The 23,858-nt window shown below is 40.5% G+C and overlaps 1 protein-coding gene and 1 pseudogene across 6 annotated transcripts in view; one reads left to right on the top strand and one right to left on the bottom strand.

Moving 5' to 3' along the window:
- Positions 1-18,849, bottom strand: part of MELK (maternal embryonic leucine zipper kinase) — an 82,607-nt gene extending 63,758 nt beyond the window's left edge. The window contains exons 1-7 of one of the 6 annotated variants that reach the window (XM_007197008.3): positions 18,709-18,843; positions 11,302-11,397; positions 9,941-10,026; positions 6,848-6,964; positions 3,286-3,429; positions 2,300-2,368; positions 448-540 (exon numbers count right to left, since the gene is read on the bottom strand). In XM_007197008.3, coding sequence (XP_007197070.2) covers positions 448-540; positions 2,300-2,368; positions 3,286-3,429; positions 6,848-6,964; positions 9,941-10,026; positions 11,302-11,359 — 567 coding nt within the window. In that variant the 5' untranslated portion in view covers positions 11,360-11,397; positions 18,709-18,843. Of the gene's footprint in view, positions 1-447; positions 541-2,299; positions 2,369-3,285; positions 3,430-6,847; positions 6,965-9,940; positions 10,027-11,301; positions 11,398-18,530; positions 18,686-18,708 lie in introns of those variants that run through there. The other 5 variants (XM_057547554.1, XM_007197002.2, XM_057547556.1 and 2 more) reach the window with 5 other exon arrangements.
- A 2,546-nt stretch (positions 18,850-21,395) lies between these two features.
- LOC103008248 (60S ribosomal protein L7-like 1) lies at positions 21,396-22,160 on the top strand (annotated as a pseudogene).
- Positions 22,161-23,858: the final 1,698 nt, after the last annotated feature.

Here is a 23,858-nt window from a genome sequence, read left to right as displayed (position 1 = left end):
CAATGGTTAAGCAGGCAATGCCCAGGCCTTCTGAGCCTGGGCCTCTTACACGGGACTGCTGGCCTTGAATAGTTGGCTGTGAACAAAGTACAGGTTTTCTCTGTGCTAACCAGCATCTCTGAAAACTGTGCCTATAATCCTGGCCTCGTGTTCTACCTGGCTGGACTAATCAGTCTAAAACTATGGCACAGTTAAACACAAAAGCAACCACAACAAGGACATCAGAAATATATCCTTGTTTCATAAGTATACTGTGTATTATTATATTTATTGCAAGTTGTTCATTTCACTTATTACTTTACATATCTCACTCTCTGAATAGACAGCTCTTTGATTAACAAGTTTATTTCTTACCTCATTACACCCTCAACATACAGTGCCTGACTCACTACTGGTCACCAATAAACATATATTGGTTATATATTGAATTAATCAGTGAATAATTACCTCTGATCCCAGATACGATTTGCCTTGTATTAACTCAGGTGCTGCATAAGCAAGACTCCCACAGCATGTCTGCAGGTGATAATCCTTGTTACCCTGCCAATAAGATAAAAATGAAACACTTATTAACTACAGCCCTTAAGAAAATTAAAACCCTGATAAATATTCTTCAGCACAAGCAGAGAGATGCTAAGTGAAGAATTACCCCAAATAATAAAAGACTTCTGCTGCTAACTCAATACTCTGCCTACGTGCATGCATGCACGTGTGGCTTCCTCTTCTCTGATTTCCAATACCACGACAACCCGACACAAAAAAAATCCTTCTCCCCTTAGCTCAGTCAAGTCAGGTTTGTACTTCCCTAGGTATCCATTTGCATAATAATCAGCTTAGCATACATCCAAGCACCCATGTCTTCCCACTCCCAAGTACTCAAGGAAAAAGGGTTATTTCTCTACAGGACCCTATCTCCAATATCAAATCTTTATAAATACAGAAGAGTTTCTTTTCCCCTAGAGGGAAGAGAGCAAATGCTACACAGAATAGTGCCTTGGGAGTCTGCTTTCTAAACTCGGTTGTAACACAAATCACGACCTGAGCTTCCAGACTGCTCAAATGAGGAATCTGCTCAGCCTCCTCTGGTCTCCCACAGAAATATGGAGACATAATGAAAATGATACCATTGCCCAACAGTTATACAGAGTTCTACAAATGGCAGATGACTTGTGAAATTGTGAGATTTCATTTACAACTGCTACAACACACCCAGAAGTAAGCTCCTCAGCTTAGGAAAGCTGAGGCCACCCTCTCCCAGCCAATCCCTGCTTTTTGAGATGGTGTCTGTGTGGGTTGAATCTGTGGCAGCCATAAATAAAGGCTAAGGGAGTCTGTCACACACACTCTCCACTGCCTCCTTGATGAACATGACTTAAACCAGCTTATCTGCTCAAAGTATGCTTTATCTTTATTGCCTGCTGATCAAAAAAAATGCCTTCTAGCACTTGGTTCCCAGACACAAGACTCAACTGACAATCTCTGAAGAGCCAAGGGAAGGAGAGGAAAATCAGAAAGAATCAGACATTCAGCCAAACGGGCAAAATCTGCTTCCCTTTGCATGCAGCTAATTCTGATTGGGGCAGGAAATAATCATGGGACTCCAAAGGGCTGAGACAGGTCTGAAATTTCAACACCCTTAATGAGGGTAGACAGCTCATTGTAGGGACTGTGAGTACCATCATTAGAGAACTCGGGAGGAAGCTTCCTACAGCAGCCACACAGGAGGAAGTTCAAAGTCACCTCAAAGAGAAGGTATGCTGGAGAACACCAGTACCTAACTATGGAGTGCAAATTAAAGAAATATATGACGGTATAAATTTTAAAGTGCATATGGACTTTTTCCTTCTTCTTTTAGAAGGAAAGGGGATTGTCTCTCAAAATGTAACTAACTGTTAGTTATATAACCATTTGGACAATAAAGAACAGATTTGCATTAAATTCCCAAAACTCATATCTAAATGAAAAAAGGCATCATCTAGTGGCAACACACTCTAACTGCAAGAACATGGTCAATTCTGCATTCACACTGTGATGGCCTCCTGTCACCTAGGTGCTGTAAATTCTCTCACAGCATACCCATGGGGTCTTCAGCAGGACCAACCCTAGACCTACAGCAGTGGATTTCAACCTTGGCTATGTATTAAAATCATCTAGAGAACTTATAAAAACCATGAAGTTTAACATTCTTCTCAATGGATGCAACCAGGTTCAATAAAGACTAAGTGGAAGTCAGTGTAAGATAACATACTAAGAGGTACACTGACAAAGGAAATAAATGCATTTTTATCTCTGCACTTACCTTGGGTTTTGCACAGAGACCAAAGTCGATCAGCTTTAATTTATGATCTTCATCAAACAACAAATTTTCCTGAAAAAACAAAGATATTTTCATAACTATATACTGTCTTCCTTATATCACATCCCACCTCTAGCTATTTCTAAAATCACTTTAAGGTTGTATATATTAAAGAGCGTGGGTACAAGAATGAAAATCATTAAAAAAGAATGAAATGACAAGACGAACATAAGGGAAGAGAAGATGAATGTTGATAACTATCCTGCTTCCCCTCAAGACACATTAGCATAAACCATTTTCTCTTTGGTGCTCTGAGGTTCAACTACAAGCAAGCAGAATGTGTGCCAAAAGCAAGTTTGAACAAAAAGAGTGAACTCAAATCAAAGGGTTGGATATAAACAGAGGGAAAAGGATAGAAACTGCCATATCTTGTTAGACCAATTCTAGGTCCCTAACCCTAGTACCAAATAACATTAAAATCCATGTTCACCATCATGCATATCAGTCAGGGCCTACAGACTTAAGAGTATCAAATTTTTATTCTGTCCTTGAAAAGTTGAGTCTGTCCATTCCACTGAACTGTTCCTTTCTGAAGCATAATGGAATTAAAATTAAAGGAAGATGGTGTCAGGAAGAGAGTATTGAGAGGAAATTACTCAATGACAATATTCTCAAAGAAAATACTAAAACTCTTCTTTCCTAGAAATAAAACCCTGAGGTTCATATTCTGCAGCTGACTACAAAGATATTTATAATGTCACACATAATTGACAGAGAAAAAGAATGCCAATAATAAGTCCAACCTGAAGAGCCTACCAGGAGTCAAAAGTCAAGGAGGAAAAAGAAGTGATACATTAGGAATAGAACAAAAACAACAACAAAAAGCAAAACCCAGACAAATTCTAAACAGAAAGAACATTTGGAAACCTAGTAATGACAGGTAAATGATGTTGAACTCTCAGGTGACCATCTGTGAAGCAGTCACTTACTGGTTTGAGGTCCCTGTGAGCAAAGCCTTGGCTGTGCACGTAAGCAACTGCAGACACTATCTGACGGAAGACAACTCGGGTCTCCTCCTCCGACAGGCGATCCTGGGAAATTATGTAGTCAAACAGCTCTCCTCCAGGGCAATACTTCAAGAGCAATAGTCACATAAATATTGTTACTACTTACAGAAATCGCTTCAGAGGAATTTAAAATAAAAAATTATACCTAACTCAGAGATATTATTAATTCAATTTACAAGCAAGGGAACAAACTAAGTAAGGCACATTCAAAAATACGCTCTCAGTATTCCAAGAAAGAGAACAACAGCTCTTGGTCTCGAGCAGTTTTATTACCAGTAAGTAGAAGTAGAACCAACTACCGCTGTGACTTTAAGTTCATTCAGGGTTTTTATATTTTTATAGCAAAGTATTAAAACCCATTCTAATCTTAATGCACTCACATTTAGTGTAGTTACTTGAAACAAAAACCCAGCAGCAATTATTGCTTCTCCATCCTGAAGATCAGTGATTTTCAGTCTGTATCAGAATGAACCTAATTATACACAAGTTCCTCAGAGGCTACGAGAGAATGGGTACCAGAGCACAAAGCTCTATCTAGGCTTTCCATCCCTTCTTCACCAGAGCAGCTCCACTATTCTGTAAATGGGGGTTTCCATTTAAGATTTCATTTCATTTTAGCAATATCAATTAAAATTACAGATGGAGATAGCCTATGACCTCATAGGTTCACATTTAGGAACTGTTCCTATAGATACACTCTCACATCAAAAAACAATGCACTTTTAAGATCATTCACTGCAGCAGCATTGCTTGTAACAGCAAAAGACTGGAAACAACCCAAATGTACTCACACTACATAAAATGGCATTCCATGCAGCCATAAAAAGAAGGAAAAAAAAAAAAAAGAGGAAACTCTTTATAAGCTGATATGAAACAATCTCCAATATTAAGTGAAAAAAGCAAGGTGTAAAAGAGAATATACTGATATAGACTTGCAAAAAGCATTATGCTGAATAAAAGAAGCCAAATACATGAGTACACAATGTATGATTCTATTTTTATCAAGCTCTAGAATAGGTAAAACTAATCTCTGGTGATAAAAATCAGGTCAGTGGTTGTTGAGAAGGGCACTGGGAGGGTGGGGTAACAGGGATTAACTTCAAGGGTCAGGAGAAAACTTTCTAGTGTAGTGGAAATGTTTTATACCCTGAGTGGGGTGGGAAATACATGGGTGTGTACCTTTTTCAAAAACTATGTACCTAATGTGTTCATTTTCTTGTATATAAATTATACCTAAATAGTCAATTTTTTAAATGCTATCCAATAAGATTTACATAAAGAAAACAGCCTACTTTGTATTTTCAAATAAAGAAATACAAAATAGAGTAAAACAAAAACACCGAAAATCTCTATGTATATGCATAGATGGTCTCCAAGCTAAAATGTTAAATAGGGGGGAAAAAAAGGTACAGAATAATATTATAGTATGTGACCATTTGTGTGACAGAAACCAGTAAGCTACACATACATGTAAATATATGTGAAAACGCACACACACACACATATATATATATATATAAAATATACATAGGTATTTCTATGTACATGGAAAATACATAGGAAACCAAAAAAGTAAGTGATTGACATAAGGGAAAGGAAACAGGATGACTGGGATAGAGGGGAGAGAGAATTTTACTTTTCAATATATACTCTCTCATATCTTTTTTTTTTTAATATGAATTTTTTAAATTTATTTTCTTTCTTTTTTTTTTTTTTTTTTTTTTTTTGGCTGTGTCTTAGTTGCGGCACGCAGGATCTTCCTCGAGGCATGTGGGATCTTTCATTGCAGCGCAGGCCTCTCTCTAGTTGTGGCGTGCGGGTTTTCTCTCTCTAGTTGTGGAGCACAGGCTCCAGAGCACAGGGGCTCTGTAGTTTGCGGCACGCAGGCTCTCTAGTTGAGGCACGTGGGCTAAGTAGTTGTGGCATGCAGGCTTAGTTGCCCTACGGCATGTGGGATCTTAGTTGCCCGACCAGGGATTGAACCCACATCCCCTGCATTGGAAGGTGGACTCTCCACCACTGAACCACCAGGGAAGTCCCCTCTCTTGTATCCTTTAAATTTTGTCCCAGGTTCATGGATTTTGGGTTTTTTTAAGTATTTAATTTGGACAAAAGGATTAACTTTTAAAAAGGCTTTAAATTCACCACTGTAAACCATGTGGGTGGATCTACAGTGTAATAAAGAGAAAATGGTCCTATGTCCGAAACTTTCAGCATTATGAATTTTAAAATGTGCTTTTAAAACAGAGCTAATCTATCAAAATGATGTGCAGTTACAAATTATTTGGCTGAGACTAAGGAAAATGAAATGAGATGAATGATACATGTTCTAAAGACTTTACATTTCAAGCCAAAAGGGGCAGGTTAAAACTTGAAAAGAGTTTGGTTCAAATAACACATACATTAAAGTCTACCTATAGGCTGTGGGTTGAACTGTGTCCCTCCAAAAAGATATGTTCAAGCCCTAACACCCAGTACCAGTGAATGTGACCTTATATGTCAATAAGGTCTTTATAGATGTAATCAAGTCAAAATGAGGTCATGCTGGATTAGGGTGGAACCTAATCTAATTGTTTGTGTCCTTGTATGAAGAGATAAATTTGGACACAGACACAGACACACAGGTAAGACAACACCATTTGAAGACAGAGGCAGAGATGGTGCATCTATAAGCCAAGGAATGCCAAGGATTGCCAGCAACCATCTGAAACTAGGAAAGAGGCATAGAACAGAGGATTCAGAAGGAAGCAACCATGTACACACCTTGACTTCAGACTTCTAACCTCCAGAACTATGAGACAGTAAGTTCTTGTTTTAAACCACATTTGTGGCAGCCCTAGGCTAATACATCATATAAAACTGAAATGAATCCTTCCCTCTAGAAACAAATTCTAACATATTCTGTCCACTAAAGTACACCATCCCATTAGGAAGGTATCAGAAAGGATACATTCACAATGTATCTCCAATTTATTATATATGCCTACTTGATCTAAATTGTTACAGAACTCAAACAGGTAAGCCACTTAACATTTAATCTTTCAGGTGAAATGTACTTTTCCCATAACTATTGATAAAATGAGTGAGAATGGTCTGAATGTTTGTGTCCCTCCAAAATTTCATGTGTTGAAATCCTAACCCCCAAAGATGGTGGCATTAGAAAGTGGGGCTTTTGGGAGGTGCTTAGGACATGAGGGCAGAGCCCTCATGAATGAAATTAGTGCTCTTCTAAAAGAAGCTCGAGAGATCTCAAGCCCTTTCTATCATATAAGGACACAGAAATAAGGTACCAGTTATGAACCAAGAGGAGGGCCCTCACCCGACCATGATGGTGCCTTGATCTTGGAATTCCCAGCCTCCAGAATTGTGAGAAATGAATTTCTGTTGTTCAGAAGCTTCCCAGTCTGTGATATCTTGTTATAGCAGCCCAAACAGACTAAGACCATGACCAAATAACTTTAGGTCTCTGGAACATACTACTGACCTCGAGAACCATGAATATTTTGTTGGCTGTCTCTATCACATGGTAGAGTTGACATATATGCTGATGTCTCAGGTTCTTCAAGGCATCAATTTCTGTTTTGACCCGGGGCAAATCACTCTGTGACAAAACATTTCATTAAATGAGCAATAAACCTATTTGGGAAGTGTTCCAAGCATCAATATCACCAACTTTAAAACTAAGTAGCAAAAGCAATCAACAGCCTCAAAACAATTTGTTCAACAATATAGAAATATAAAACAAAACTTATTTGGGTGTACATTTTAAAAAGGTCTTGAGGGTTTTATGAAAGACAAGTTCAATGTGGGACAATAGTACAACATCAAGAAAAATTAAAATAATCTCAGACTCCCTTTAGAAGGTTAGCATTCCAAACAAGGAAAATGACAGAAACACTACTCAGTGTACATGCCTTGGCTACCACTTGGGTCTCAGCAATGTCCATTAAGAAGCATGCTGAGCTAAAAATTGGTGAATGTAGATAAAAGGTATTCACTGTCTCAATCTTCCAACTTTTCAAGGAGCTTGAAATTTTTCAAAATAAGAAGTTGGTTGGGGAGGAGGGTAAACCAAGTTGAAAAACTTTCAAAGTCCATATTAAAGATAGAAATCCAGATATCCATGAAGTAAACAAGTAAAATTTTATTATAAAAAGGGACTTGGGGCTTCCCTGGTGGCGCAGTGGTTGAGAATCTGCCTGCTAATGCAGGGGACACGGGTTCGAGCCCTGGTCTGGGAAGATCCCACATGCCACGGAGCAGCTGGGCCCGTGAGCCACAACTGCTGAGCCTGCACGTCTGGAGCCTGTGCCCCGCAACGGGAGGGGCCGCGATAGTGAAAGGCCCGCGCACCGCGATGAAGAGCGGTCCCCGCACCGCGATGAAGAGTGGCCCCCACTTGCCGTAACCAGAGAAAGCCCTCGCACGAACCGAAGACCCAACACAGCCAAAATAAATAAATAAATAAATAAATAAAGTAGCTAAAAAAAAAAAAAAAAAAAAAAGGGACTTGATCTAATGATCTATGGTTTAATATCCAATTATCTAGGGCCATGCAACCAGATATTAGTTCTTAACCAAGAATCAATTGTAACTTTGACTATTTTGATATGATAATCTTTTTTTCTTCTTTTTTGGGGAATGTGGGAGTCTGATGACTAAAACCCTGAAAGTAATCAAAATATTTTTAAAGTCCTAGGAAGTAACTAAAATAAGCATAGTAACAATAAAAAATACAAAAACAAGTTTAGAAATAATGAATTAATATCATCATATTGATGCTTTAGAATAAGTTTTGAGTACTGATGTGGTAATGCATTTTGTAATAACAGTTCACATTTTGTCTGCTATTTAAGTGTTTGCTGTGTCCAAGTAAATAAGTCATACTAAAGTTATAACTGAAGTTGAAATTGCTTTAGGGAATTAATCAGTTTTGTAACCAATGTTTAAATGCTCAAGAAAAATGTTTTTTAATACCTTTTTATTAGTTTAATAAATATAGTATTGAGCACTGAAAACAAAAATATTGAAGGAAAGCCTGAATTGTCAGTTGATAGGTTATTAAAAATAATTGCTGATATAGATCATTGTGTGATTTTGGCATATATTTCAGAAGGAGTTCAAAGAATTGAGTGACATTATTATAACAAAACATATTCTCTTTGACTAATTTATGTATGTTAATCAGCATTTCCATCCTTAAAAATAAAGTAACAATTGATATTAAACTCTGCCTCGTCCTAACAACAAGAGAGACCCCAAAAAAAGTCCAACGTGTCTAATATAAAGATGCATTTTCAGTAAACTGATTTTTATGTTTGATAATTATCAACACATAGAATGCCTGTGCTGTTTTACTCAACTGTATACTAATAATAATTATAATGCTAACTCAATCGCAAAGAATAAAAAACTTTTTTTAACACTCAGAGTTTTTGGTCAGAGGACAAAAAAAAAGATTAAAAAAAAATTTTTTTAATTTATCTCCCAAAAAAAGAAACAATCACAGATACATACTAAGAGACTAGTGAATTCTCAGCAGAAAGAGACCAGAACAAAGCATAGAAACCAAACCATACAAGGGATGGTAGAAAGAATTAGAAAAAAAAAGACCACTCAGGATGACTTCAAACACTGGGAAGGGTATATAATGCCCAAAAGACCATCAAAAGAGACAGATCTTCCCTTAATAGAAAAACAGAAAACTTTATGCACATTATAGCCAAGATCACAAATTAAATGGGCTGCTTTATAAGGTAATGAGCAACTCAATCCTAGAAGCATTCATGTAGAGGAAAAAAAGGCTGATTAAGAAAAGGATTTCATAATTTCTAATAAAAGTTAGAATAAATTTTGAATAAAATTTATTCTTTGAATAAAATTCTGGGACATAAGATCGATCTATACTATAAAGTAGATCAACATTTAGTAAGGGTATCATGAGAAGATAAAGAAGGGAGATATCAATACCCAGAAACACCTACAAGACTATGAAACAACTACAGGAAAATGGACTCTGTCGACTTCAAATATGTGCCATTGCCCTGTATTAAAATTAAGAACAAAGTAACCCCTTCCCCAGATTACTTTTTTTTTTAATTAATTAATTTATTTAATTTTTTGGGGGGCTGCATTGGGTCTTCATTGCTACGCACAGGCTTCCTCTAGCTGCAGCGAGCAGGGGCTACTCTTTGTTGGAGTGCGCAGGCTTCTCATTGCAGTGGCTTCTCTAGTTGAGGAGCACGGGCTCTAGGCACGTGGGCTTCAGTAGTTGTGGCTCGGGGGCTCTAGAGCACAGACTCAGTAGTTGTGGCGCACAGGCTTAGCTGCTCCGGCGGCATGTGGGATCTTCCCAGACCAGGGATTGAACCTGTGTCCCCTGCACTGGCAGGAAGATTCTTAACCACTGCGCCACCAGGGAAGTCCCCAGATTACTTTTTAAAACCATAGATTTATACATAACTGGCTATGGAAATGTTATTCTAATAAAAGAGCAGTAACTAGAACATTAGAGCAAATTCAAGTTTTAATTCACAAAACTGATCTATAAATATTTTTTAAGTAATGTTAAACTTACCCCTAGTGCATTTTTATCCATGATTTTTATAGCTACCATTTCTCCAGTGAGGATATGGAAGGCAAGTTTGACCTTTGCAAAGCCACCTAAGTATGGGAAAATGTATTATGAAGAGAGAATCAAACTAACTTAAATATCATCATCAGAGCAAACTGAGAACTCAGGCACAAATACCTTTCCACATACTTTTATAAGGCTCTATTGATCTATATTTTCCTGAAGTTTGTGGCCCTTTCTTCTTGTTGCTTCCAAAGTGTTGGCCATGATCCTAACCTCTCCTCATTCAATGACTAACTAAAGACTCTTCTTTGCCATGATAGGATATCTTTAATTTTGCAATGAAGAAGTAGGAAAAAAGAATTCATTCTTTAGAAATGTGTTTTATAATTAACACTGCAATTAAACCTGCTTTATAATTAACATTGTCAGAACACAATATAAAGTTGGAGAGACAAAAGACAAGTAATATGAAATTTCCATTCAGTGTTAAAACTGTAAAAATAAGCAATTATGTTTCAAAACTGGCTCAAAAGCTGGATAAATGTCTACATTTAGGTATCTAAAAGAAACCGCCAACTTAGTACTTCTAAAAAGAAGCTCCTGGTAGTCCCTCCCATGATCTTTCTCATCTCAGTAAATGGCAACTCCATCGTCCCAGGTGCTCAGGCCAAAAATCCAGAAGCCATTTTTAGCCCTTCCCTTTTGTCTCACACCACATATCCAACCCTCCAACAAATCACACTGGCTCTGTCTTCAAATATATATTAATGTTTACCTTAGGGGAAAGGAGGCAGGCACTGACTGGAAATTTCTATGTCCTGATCTGAGCAGGGAACATATGGGTATATGTGTACAAAAACGCCACCAAAATTAGTACACTTTGCTTATTTTACTATGTTATGCCTCAATAAACTATACTTATATGTACATATGTGTATGTCTGTATACAGAATCCCACCTCTTTCTATACACAGAATCTCACTACCTTCAATTCTATCACCATCCAAGTCACCATCATCTCCAGTATCACTCACTTAAATTATTGCAATAACCTCCTAACATCTATGTTTTTCCGTCCTTGCCCTCTCCCAGCCAGTCTTTTCACAACCAAGCAGCCAGAGTGAACCTTAAAAACAAAAGGTCAGACCACTACTTGGCTCAAAACTCTCTAATGACTTTTATTCTAAATAAAATGAACCACAAGGCCCCTCCTACAACTCTCCTCTCTCTTGCTCCACTTCTTCTTACTAAAATAGGTTGAATTTTAAAACTACGTAAGTTAGGCTAAAAAGCTCTTGGCTGCCCAAATACACTATACTCTCAAATAGATGACCTCTCCTCTCCAAGAAGAAAATAATTACCTGTCCCAACAGTTTCATATAATTCATAGTATTTGAGAAGTTCATCATAATCTTTCATAGTCCTCCTGGAAGTTTACTCAAAATTATAAAAAGAACCTATAAGACAAAAACAAAAACAGTACATGATCAAAAAAGGAACTATTAAGAGACTATCTCCTTCATTCTTATTGAGATCCCTAAAAAATAAAAATAGAGCTACCATATAAAAAACAAAAGAGAGAGACTATCTCCTTCATTCTTGTAACTACAAATACAAATAAGTCTTAGGCATATAAATGATACTGGAAAAACTGATTAGCCATATAAAAAGAAAATGGATTCCTATCTCACGCCATACATAAAAATCAATTCCACATCAAATAAAGACTTAAATATGAAAGGTAAACCTTTAAAAGTTTTAATATAATATTGTCATCATTTCAGGATAGAAGAGGATCTTTTAAGTAGATACAGAAAGTGCTAATCATAAAAAATAATAACAGAGAATTCTCTGGCAGTTCAGTGGTTAGGACTCCATGCCCTCACTGCCGAGGGCCTGAGTTCAATCCCTGGTCGGGGAACTAAACTCCCACAAGCCGTGTGGCAAGGCCAAAAAATATAGATAGATAGATAGATAGATAGATAGATAGATAAACTTTAAAAAGCTAGCATTATTTAAATAAATAAGTAAATATTAAATAACATTGAAATTAAGAACCTCTGCATATCCAATGACATCATTTAAGAAAAAAACAACATAAATATGAGAAAATATTTGCAACACTTATAACAGTGGACTTTTATCCAGAATGCATATACTCCATCACAACAATATAGAAAAAGACAACCCCACAGAATAAGCAAATGAAATAAAAAGGCATTTCACAAAGAAACACAAATAACCAATAAAAACATGAAAAAAGGCTCAATTTCATTAGTCATCAGGGATATGCAAATTAAGACTCCAATGATATACAATTTTAAGATATATGTAATGAGATACATATTTTATTATTATGCTTCACAACTTACGTGTGTTACATATACTCTTATTTATTTATTTATTTATTTATTTATTTATTTATTTATTTATGGCCGTGTTGGGTCTTTGTTGCTGTGCACAGGCTTTCTCTAGTTGTGGCGAGCAGGGGCTACTCTTTGTTGCGGTGCGCAGGCTTCTCATTGCAGTGGCTTCTCTTGTTGCACAGCATGGGCTCTAGGCACGTGGGTGGGCTTCAGTAGTTGTGGCACACGGCTCAGCTGCATGTGGGATCTTCCCGGACCAGGGATCGAACCTGTGTCCCCTGCATTGCTAGGCAGATTCTTAACCACTGCGTCACCAGGGAAGTCCCTATACTCTTAAGTATATATCAAATAATTTATAAAAATAACACATACACACTAATATATATAAAAAAGATAAACAACAAGGACCTACTATATAGCAGAGGGAACTCTACTCAGTATTCTGTAATAACCAGTATGGAAAAAGAATCTGAAAAAGAATGGTTATATGTATATGTATAACTGAATCACTTTGCTATGCACCTGAAACTAACACAACATTGTAAATCAACTATACTCCAATATAAAATAAAAATTAAATAAGTAAATGAATAAATAAATAATAAAAAATTAGTTGTAAAAGTCTTAGGAGGTCTTATTTGATTTTTGCCTTCCTGAGTTTTAAAATTAACTACAATTACAAAACACCATGGGGTGAGTACACATGAAGTCATATTCATACCAGCTTTGTCTTATTTGGGGAGGATAAGCTCCTAGTTGACTTTAACTAGAGATTAGCAGTGTATCTGGCAGAACTGCTAATGCAATCAGACTATTAACTCTGAACTTTCTTGTATTCATTCATTTATCCATACAGATGTGTTTACTGAGCACCAATGATGTGCCAGACCTGCACTTGGCACCAAGGATATAACAGAGAAGAAATGTGGTTCCTGCCCTCATACATCTTGCATTCCAGTGGAGAAGACAAAAGGCAAATTAACAGACAATGAATTAAATAATTATAATTTGCAATAAAGGGCTTCCCTGGTGGCTCAGTGGTTAAGAATCCACCTGCCAATGCAGGGGACACGGGTTCGATCCCTAGTCTGGGGAGATCCCACATGCTGTGGAACAACTGAGCCCATGCGCCACAACTACTGAGCCTGCGCTCTAAAGCCTGCGAGCCACAACTACTGAAGCCCACACGCCTAGAGCCCGTGTTCCGCAACAAGAGAAGCCAACACAATGAGAGGCCTGTGCACCGCAACAAAGAGTAGCCTCCGCTCGACGCAACTAGAGAAAGCCCGCGCGCAGCAATGAAAACCCAACACAGCCATAAATAAACAAATAAACAAATAAATAAATAAATAAATACAATTTGTAATAAATACTGGGGAAAATAAGCAACAGTGGTTAGAATGGGTCACTGAGAAGGTAACGTTTAAGTCAAGATCTAACTCAAAGAATGAGAAGCAAGAAAAAGAAAATCAGCCCTTCTCATCAAAACTTCAACAATGTTTCCAATAGGAACTGTGCAGGACCATGTAAACAATGTTTCTATATGAAGCAGTTAAAATGATAATGTTCCTTTATTTGACAGACTGCTGCTTTCTCACCAAGGACATCCTCAGCACTACCTCGTTCCTCCCACTTCCTGCTTCCTCAGATACCCAAATGCTGAAATGCTCCTGCTCTTTGACAGTATCCATTCCAAAACTGGTCCTTGGGACTTCCCTGGTGGTCCAGTGGGTAAGACTCCGTGCTCCCAATGCAGGGGACCCAGGTTCGATCCCTGGTTGGGGAACTAGATCCCACATGCACGCTGCAACTAAGAGTTCGCATGCCACAACTAAGAGCCTGCATGCCACAACTAAGAAGTCCACATGCCGCAACTAAACAAACAAACAAACAAACAAAAAACTGGTCCTTGCTTCCCCAGCACAAGCCCAAATCCTATAAGCCCCTTTCAACTCACTCTTACTGAGATGCCCAAGATCCTAGGGTGTATGGTTTCTCTTGCTGCAGCAAGCTAAGTGTACCTAATTGTTTTTTAATTACAGACGTGTCCCTAATGGTCTGTGGTTGATAGGCCTTAACAGGAATTGTTAACCCAAAAAGAATGAGAGGAAGAGCATTCCAGAAAGAGGGAATTTAGGTGCAAAGATCCCAGAGGAAGAAGAGGCTGACATGTACTGAATTGAAACTGCTTTCAGAGGTACCAGGAAAAGGAAATGCAGATTTGGAGCGGGGACAATTGGTTAGGCATATGGGAAAAAAGAACATTGGATTTCTACCTCACACCACACACAAAATCAATTACAGTAAAGACTGTAAAGTGAAAGGCAGACAATTAAGACAGATAAGGCCTCACCCATACCAGACCTATAGCTCTGAGTGGCAAGAGGAAGAGCATGGAGATAACAATTAGAAAAGCAAGAATTCGAATAGTTTTATGGAAGCCAAGAAGGACGGAAAAAAGCAACACTACTAAAAAGAAAGTTTCTAGGAAGTAGATTTCTAAATAAATTTGGAAGTGCTCCTATATAGGTTAAGTCCTAGGACCTGAGTTTAGGTACTGCAAAGTGGAGCTTTCTTATAGGTAGTCATGGGGTGCAAGCTCTCTGAACCTATATAGATACAGTTTCTCTAAGGAGCTCTTCTTCCTAGAGGCTAGTGTGACAGGACAGGACTTGAGATTTCAACCTTGGAAAAAGATGCTTCCACACCCTTTAGAAAGCCACGCAGGAATCAGAGGGGGTCCAGGGAAGTGGAGGTCACTGAGTCAGCACAGCACACCAAGGGCTCTAGAGTTCACAAAGGGCTTTGAGTCCAAGATCCAGCCAGTGATAAACTCCTTTGCCTGGTCTGACTCCTGTGCACAAATCTCCTTCTGTGCCCTAGCACTGGACTAGGGATGGCACCACAGAGTTCAAGATCCCAGGACCCCACTCTCTGTAACACTTAGAAAGATTAGGTAAGTATATGCATAGCCAACTGGGACTTGGGCAAAGTTCTACCTGGAAAGGGCAAAACTCATACATCTTAATTAATGCCTCTCAGTAGTGGAAACCTGGTGCTAGTGCTCATTTCTAGAGCCAGACAGTCTCCCTTCACCAACAGGCAGAGCTTTAGCAAGTCTGCTGAAGGCTCTGGGACTGGTTAAGTGGCCAACACCATGTTTACTACTTTCAAGTTCTCTGTCCTTCATCCTGGCTCATCCAGAGCTGAGTGGCCAGCATGTTATTAAACCTTAATAACGGTATGACTTTGGAAGACCTAGAGTATGAGTTCAACCTCAGGACTGTGGTGAGTTTATAAAGGAAAAGACAGAGCAATAGGGAAGATCCTTACTACAATGAAGATGGGTAATCTTCTTAAACTGAGGTGGAGAAAAAAATGAAGGAAATTATCAAAAGCCCAAGAGACACAGAGGATTTTTTTTTTTAAGATCCCTTTAAATTTCCTTTCAAAATGCCTAAAGCACTCTGATTCCAGGAATCATTTTACTTGGAGATAAAAGGTATGTTATTTAGCAAGTAAAAAGCCTTCAAAAATTTGGGCAGTGAAATGAACACTAGAGCAGAAGTTCTGGAAGGAAAAGTATCAAAACCCAAGAAAAAAATCAGCTTAAAAAAAAAAAAAGGTTTTAGTAGCAATGTCAAAGCTGAAATAGCAAGAAAGATAAAGATCATGGGCAAAAGACATTCTGATCCAATAAACAATATTAGTCATTTCCTAGGAAGAGGTGGCATTGGACCAACTTAATAAGCAGGTGGAACTTTTAATCTAGCTGAATCTGCATCAACAGCGTAGGCAAACAAAGGAAGCAAAGACAGGTCCTGATACTAGCAGAAAGCTGGTGATATAAAATGAAATATTTCTGCTTCCACTGGAGTGGCAAAAGTTGTTCCAGGCAAGGAGACAGCACAGAGGACATATTTATTCTCCCTGGGCACCTGAGACACAGGATTAGAAATATGCTTACTAATTCAGAAACCTTTTAAAGGGCATTTGTTATTGGAGCAAATTGGGAATGAAGTGGAACCACACCCCCAAAAGACAGGAATCGCAGGACTAAGAATTTTTAAAACAGGCAAAAATAGCAGCAAAGGTATAGAGGTCAACACAAGGCTAAGAAATCTTTGGGATCCTGATGATGGAGAAGAGAATGAGCAGGACTTTGGAAATGGGGGAATGTTAGGCTATAAATCTGTTTAGAAAGTGTTCTGCTATAAAAGTAGGCTATCAGGTTCCTTTAGAGAGCAAAGCCCCAACTAATGCAGTACTGGGGTATTCAGAACCCAGGGGTTAAAGAGGAAACACAAACAGACATTTCAAAGTTTAAAAACCATGAGATGGAGGGAGTTCCCTGGTGGCCTAATGGTTAGGATTCCCGGCTTTCACTACCGTGGCCTGGGTTGAATCTCTGGTCAGGGAACTGAGATCCTGCAAGCTGCGCAGCTCGGCCAAAAAACAAACAAACAAAGAAACAAACAAAATAACATGAGCTGGAAATGGACAAAGGGAAAGAAGTAGGCCTTAGGAAGTATAAGTAAGACTCCTAATTGCCACCACTGCACATGCCTAAATTCCATACAAAGGACTGGGCTATTTCAAATTGCCACACTCAGAAAGAGAAAGCAATTGGTATGATGTTGGAATTCAATTTCCCAGATAGGGATATAAGAGTGTCAAAACCAACTTCTTGACAGATTTTTCCCAAATGAGTTTTGAACTTCCAGGTTATGGCCTCCAGTCAACTAGCAGAGATCAACTCACACCAGCGTAAGACTAAATCACACACCTCCTCTTTTTCTTCCTTCCATTTTCTTATCTACCCCCTTCCCTCAAATCACACCATGTCTTTAGGTGAGTAATACCAATGTGGCCCTAAATTGTATCTACTGAATCCAGGGAACATCATTTTTGCTACTGTATGAGAAAACTGGTGTTTACATTGCAAAACTGCTATAATGATAGCAGATTTTACTTGGCTTTTAAATTTTGTGGAAGTGGAGCTGGTTCTAAATATTCTGAAGTGCTCTCCCTGTTTATCCTCTAGAGTTTGGAAATACAAAACACATGAAAGACTTTTGACTGGAGTAACCCACTTGCTGCTAAAGGAGGTATACGATCAGTCAATGTGGAAGACAGCCTCCCAGCTGTGGATAATGAAGAAGGAAACTAGACCCCAGACACCTGAATGTCCTTCTGAATGTGACTAAGTAGAAGAACTGGAGCTATATACAATTGGGGTCTTGAACTTTTCTGAGGAAAGAAGGAATTGCCTAGATAGTGGGAGAAAGTTTATCAGTAAATTTTATAAGATAGCAACAAACTGGGGGCATTTTCCTACCAACATAGTCGTATCTGGGCTATGCTATTACCTGCTGTGTAATACATTTACATTATCTAGTAAGCTTGGTGTGACACTGATGCTGAGGATATTTCAAATGAGAAGTAAAATACAGAATGGCATATAATGTGGCCTTGTAATACATTTAATTAACATACTGTCCTGCTCCCTTGCAGAGGCTTCTGGGAGCACCAGTAAAGAGGCATTCACTCCCAAAGGTAGTAAGGGACTGATCTGGCCATCTGGTTGGTCCATAGTAGATATACTGAAAGGACAGATCCACTGGTGAGACACGCCCATGAAGGTGCAGTAAGGATGTTTCTGATTTATCCCACACAACAGAGATAGAACCCAAAATATGAACAAAAAAGTTAGGAACACTGGGCTCTAAGCAAAACTCCAGGCACTACCTTCCCCCTTTCCACTACCAAGGAGAAATACCAATTGTGAAGCTCAAGGACAATTATTCATCCTAGGAGCTAGAGGCCTGATCACTCTCCTGGGACGCCCTCCTTTGGAAGTCTCCCTTTTTCCCACTGGTCTCTCGGTGGGTCACTCCTTTTAGTGCTACAGCATTCGGCGCACATTCCCCTTTTAGTGTTAAGCCTCTTAAGCCACTACTTTGGGAAGGTGAAGGAAAAGGAAGGATTTGGACTCTGAAAAGGGGGTGATAAGACATAACACATTTCCTTTTTTACTGAACTGCCTAGTAAATTGAGTTGTACGAACAGAAATAACTCGAAACCCTTCTTTGAACTTCTTTCCCGGAGACCGTCAGTGTCATGGAAACACGGAATGGGAATTCACATCTATCACAGCCTCCTAGGTGGCAAGCGCTTTACCTCACCGATAACCCGGAGGCGGATACGACCCCTATCCCACTTACAGAGGAGAGAACCAGGGGTCGGAAAGGCTGTCTCATCCAAGGAACCGTGCTCATAAGGTGGGACTCCGGTGAAGTTCCCCAGTCTCCTGTGAGCCAGAAGCACTCTGGGCCCGAGCCGCCGTCCCCCGCGCCTCGCACGGCCGGGACCCCGGCCTTCACTCACGCGGGACACACTGACCTGAGGGCGCAGGGCCGGGAGGGACTGGGCCAGGCAGAAAGACAGACGCGCCGACCTGCCGTCCGAAGGGAAGCGGCGAGCGCAGAGAGATCCTAGGAACTTTTTGGATGGTCACGCTCTGGCCGTTTCCGCCCGCCAAGCAAATCAAACCTCGCGCGCCGGAAGGGGCGGGGACGCAGCGGCGTCTGGGCGGTCGCAGCGAGGCGGGGGCGCAGTCGCCCTAGGACAGGTAGCGGGGAGGGCTGGCCAGGGAGTGGGATGGCCAAGAGACCTCTGGAGCTTGCTGAGAGGTAACTTAAGGCCTTGGTCTTCGACCTGGAGTGCCCCTTCCCGGAGGGCACGTGAAGATTTTCGTGGTGCCGTGAACATACAAAGTTTTTACATAATTCAACTTTAAGTTCTCTTTCCTAAAATTGATTTGCAGAGAAGTCGCTAGTAGTCACAGTTCTCATTTTCGTCCTCCCCTTGCCCAGTGGCCCTTCTCCCATCCAACAAAAGACAAGTATACCTCTCCCCTCTAAAAATCTTACTAAAATATGTTGCCACGAAGAATAAAACCCCCAGGGGACAAATTGTCCATTAGATAGCTCAAGGTACCAGAAACACCTACCTAGCATCACAGGAGAAGTCCTTCTAATACGTTTTACTGTTTGGTCATTATTTATGTGACTTTCATGGGCTGTATGAATTACAATTGTAATGATAATCCAGAAGGAAAAAAAAATTATAGCAAGAGGAAAGAAAAAAATATTAAGTATAAATTTATATATGTTTTTTTTTTTTTTTAAAGAAGACTTGTATCTTTTTTTAATTTATTTATTTAATTAATTTATTTATTTTTATTTTTGGCTGTGCTGGGTCTTCGGTTCGTGCGAGGGCTTTCTCCAGTTGCGGCAAGTGGGGGCCACTCTTCATCGCGGTGCGGGGACCGCTCTTCATCGCGGTGCGCGGGCCTTTCACTATCGCGGCCCCTCCCGTTGCGGGGCACAGGCTCCAGACGCGCAGGCTCAGCAGCTGTGGCTCACGGGCCCAGCCGCTCCGTGGCATGTGGGATCTTCCCAGACCAGGGCTCGAACCCGTGTCTCCTGCATTAGCAGGCAGATTCTCAACCACTGCGCCACCAGGGAAGCCCTATATGTATTTTTTAAATACACTCTTTTTTTAAAGAACGGTTTAGATTCACAGCAAATCTGAGGGGTACAGAGATTCCTCCTAAACTCTCTGTCCCAACCACATGCATAGCCTCCCCCATTATCAATATCCCCCACCAGAGTGGTACATCTGTTACAACTGATGAACCTACATTATCACCCAAAGACCACAATTTACATGAGGGTTCCCGCTTGGTGTTGTACATTTTATGGGTTTAGACAAATGTATAATGACATGTCTCCACCATTATAGTATCATACAGTGTAGTTTCACTGCCCTGAATTTTTCTGCTCTGCCTACCTGTGAAGTGGAATAGTGTTATATATGTATTTTTATTGCAATGAAGTGTGCTATTGCACTGGATAAAAGATTTTCAAGCAAAAAAAAAAAAATTACACTAAGATAACGTTCTGTGGAACCGAAATATGAGTTAGGAGAAAAAAAGAGGGAAAACAAGCAAGTTAAAAAGTAAATTGTTGGGCTTCCCTGGTAGCACAGTGGTTGAGAATCTGCCTGCCAATGCAGGGAACACGGGTTCGAGCCCTGGTCTGGGAAGATCCCACATGCCGCGGAGCAACTAGGCCCCTGCACCACAACTACTGAGCCTGCGCATATGGAGCCTGTGCTCTGCAACAAGAGAGGCTGCGATAGGGAGAGGCCCGCGCACCGCGATGAAGAGTGGCCCCTGCTTGCCGCAACTAGAGAAAGCCCTCGCACAGAAATGAAGACCCAACACAGCCAAAAATAAAAATATAAAAATAAATTAATTAATTTTTAAAAAAAAAGAATGAGGAAGAAGGTGGTCTTTTTTTAAAAAAAAGTAAATTGTTTATTTTGTTCGTGTAATTTTCATCGGATAATAGTGGGTATCAAATCATTCCGGTATTTCCAATCCATTGGATATCTTTTAAGGACTTACAGCTTTACTTTCAGAGGTTTACAATAACCAATTGTTTTTTAAAATATTTACAATTAATCCAAAAATTAAAACCTTTGTGACTATTTAAAATTATAACGAGAGAATGCATGGTGGGAAGCCATTCAGTGTTTATAACCTGACCTCCAGCATTATGAGAATACAGCTGAAACGGAAAGGGCTGGGTTTTGAAGATGACACAGCTCTAAAAAGCTTGGAGGCAGTGCGAAGGAAGTTTTGTGCAACTCTCGGCAGGAATAAGGGTTAGCAAGGCCTCCGCGGTTCACTGCTGCTAAGAAGGCGCATCAGTCCTGGTCGCCCCGCCATGAGATAGAACAGCAGTCCCCAACCTTTTTGGCACCGGAGACCGGTTTCGTGGAAGACAATTTGAACATGGGGCGGGAGGTGGGGTAACGCAAGTGACGGTTCAGGCGGTAATGCGAGTGATGCGGAGCGGCAGATGAAGCTTCGCTCTCGCTAGCTGGCCACTCACCTCCTGCTGTATGGCCGGGTACTGGTCTGCGCCCTGGGGGTTGGGGACCCCTGAGCTAGAATAGACGTCTCTATGGTCAAGTAAACATAGAGCCGGTCCTCTCTTCCCAACCCGGTGGGGCTGCGCATGAGCAGTAGCCGCAGTATGGGAAAGATGGAGGAAGAGCAAAGAAGGAAGATCCCTTTGGTTCCAGAAAACCTCCTGAAAAAGAGGAAGGCTTATCAGGCCCTCAAAGCCACCCAGGCAAAGCCGGCGCTTTTGCACAAGAAGGAACTGAGGAATGGAAAGGGGCTCAAGTTTAAGCAACTAGAATGGTTCCTACATCATTCCTGGCAGCAGCTATGTGACAGGGTGCGCCTCAGACGACTAGAAGTGAAACCTCATGGCTTGAAAGTGCCAGATAAATATTCTTTGGCCTTTGTTGTATGCATCCAAAGGATTAATGGGGTGAGTTCACTGGTGCAGAGGACCATTGCAAGACTTCCCCTGAATAAGATTTTCAGTGGTGTCTTTGTGAAAGTAACCCCTAAAACCATAAAAACGCTTTGGATAGTGGAACCTTATATGACCTGGGGATTTCCAAATCTGAAGTCTGTTTGGGAACTCATCTTGAAACGTGGACAAGCCAAGGTCAAGAACAAAACCATCCGACAGACGACACAGTGATTGAGGAGCACCTGGGGAAGTTTGGTTTCATTTGCTTTGGGAGACATCATTCATGAAATTGCCTTCCTGAGGAAGAATTTTCAGTCGATCTCAGGGGTTTTGCGCCCTTTCCAACTCTCAGTGGCCCATCAGGCTACCAAGAATAGAGTGGGTTTCCTCAAGGAGGTGGGCTCACCTGGCTATCGAGGAGAAAGCATCAGTCAGGTCATCCGGCAGCTGAACTAAACCCAGAATATCTGAAAGCACAGTGCATTTGGAAGCATGTGTTTTTGTTTTATGGAATTGTTACCCAGTATCTTCAAAAAAGATTAGTTTCTACTATATCTTCAGAAACTGGAGGGGAAGTGTCAGGGAAAAGATGGTGCTAGTCATGGCAGGCACTTTTCATCTCACCCCAGGTCCAAGGAAACATTCCTGTGTATTTTTGGTGTTGGTCACCATCCACCTCTGAAACCAGCAGAAGACTCATGCCATGGAGGAGGCATGCTTTGTCACATCTTCTATCCTGGGGTTTAATGTTGGTGAATGAATACCCAAGCATGAATACAAGACAGTAGTTGACCAACCCCAGGGACATATTTGAACCTAGGGGTTCCTAAGGCCTTGTTTTGGAAAGAATTTTAAGTACAATTAGAGAGAAGAGCACAAAAGCAGTGCTCGGTTGTCTCTGCTGTGAGTCCATGTTCTAACTTCAGTGACAGCGTTGTGAGCTCTCAGACTTACATAGAGCTCTAAGTGTATCTGATGGCTTCCTTATCCTTGCCTGCAGCTGGCTTAATGCTTTTCTTTAGCTCAGGATTTTAACCTGTTCTTGGATCCATGAGAAGGAAAGGACGCTTTCCCCAGGAAAACATGCAGAAACTCCAATTCTCTCTTGGAAGTTTAGAGTATTTGTAGACCCTACTCAGGGACCCATGCACCTTATGTGAAGAAGTCCTGCACTATCATGATTGGTCACCCAGGCTCTGACCTTCCTAGTCTCTCCTGGTTCCGTGTCCTATGGAAGACCAAAGCTTACCAAGGTAATTTTTTCCCTTCAAGCCAAATGAGTGTTTCCTTTTAAGAACACCGTGGTAGATTACTGAGTCCCTGTGCCATCTATGACTCAGGGAAATGCCCACCATTTAGTTCTGCTGGGCTTCAGGATGGAATTTTCTGGTTTCCCTGATGATCAGTCCTCTTCTTAAACCGAAATCAGGAAAGAGTGAACCATTTTCTTGGTTTGGCATGGATGAAATTAGCACTGTTTGGTCTTTTAGGCTGCAGGCGAGCAGCTTAATTGGACCCTTTCCTTATATATTCTAGACTCCAGAAGTATTGCCGTCTACCCTGCAAGTAATAATGTGGACCAACACTCCTGGAGGTGTTAGACCTAAAAAGAGGGTCTGACCCTGCTTGTGTTTGTCATCGGTGGCCACCCCTAAACGGGCCTTCCCTTTGCTCCTGTCACTCACTTAGTTGCCTCAACTTGCCATCTAAGCAGTTGGTGAGGGTGTGCCAGGCCCAGCTTAAGAGCTGAAAACATGCTTAACTATTACTGTGTCCCCTGGTCCTTTAAGATCAGCTCTGCTGCAGTTTTGGTTCATGGGACGCTCAAACATGTTACTGAGCCCAAGCTCATACTGCTTGCCGCCCAACAGGCCAATAAATGGAGAGACAAGTTGTTGGGACAAGGAATAGCCACTTTATTCAGAAAGCCAGAAAACTGAGAAGATGGCAGGCTCGTGCCCCAAAGAACCATCTTGCCTGAGTTAGAATTCAGGCTTCTTTTATACTGAAAGGGGAGGGCATAAAGTCAAACACTTCCTGGTTCCCGTCAGCCTCCAGAGGGGAATGTGTTATTCGTTCACAGGTGAGCCTGGTCAGCTAAACAAAGGTATTTTAGCTTAATGCTCATTACCTGGGAGGCAGGGCTCCCAGAGA

Source organism: Balaenoptera acutorostrata, chromosome 6 (genome assembly GCF_949987535.1).
Source record: "Balaenoptera acutorostrata chromosome 6, mBalAcu1.1, whole genome shotgun sequence".
Taxonomy (NCBI): domain Eukaryota; kingdom Metazoa; phylum Chordata; class Mammalia; order Artiodactyla; family Balaenopteridae; genus Balaenoptera; species Balaenoptera acutorostrata.
The sequence above is the reverse complement of the archived record's forward strand: the minus strand, read 5'-3'. Positions and strand labels throughout refer to the sequence as shown.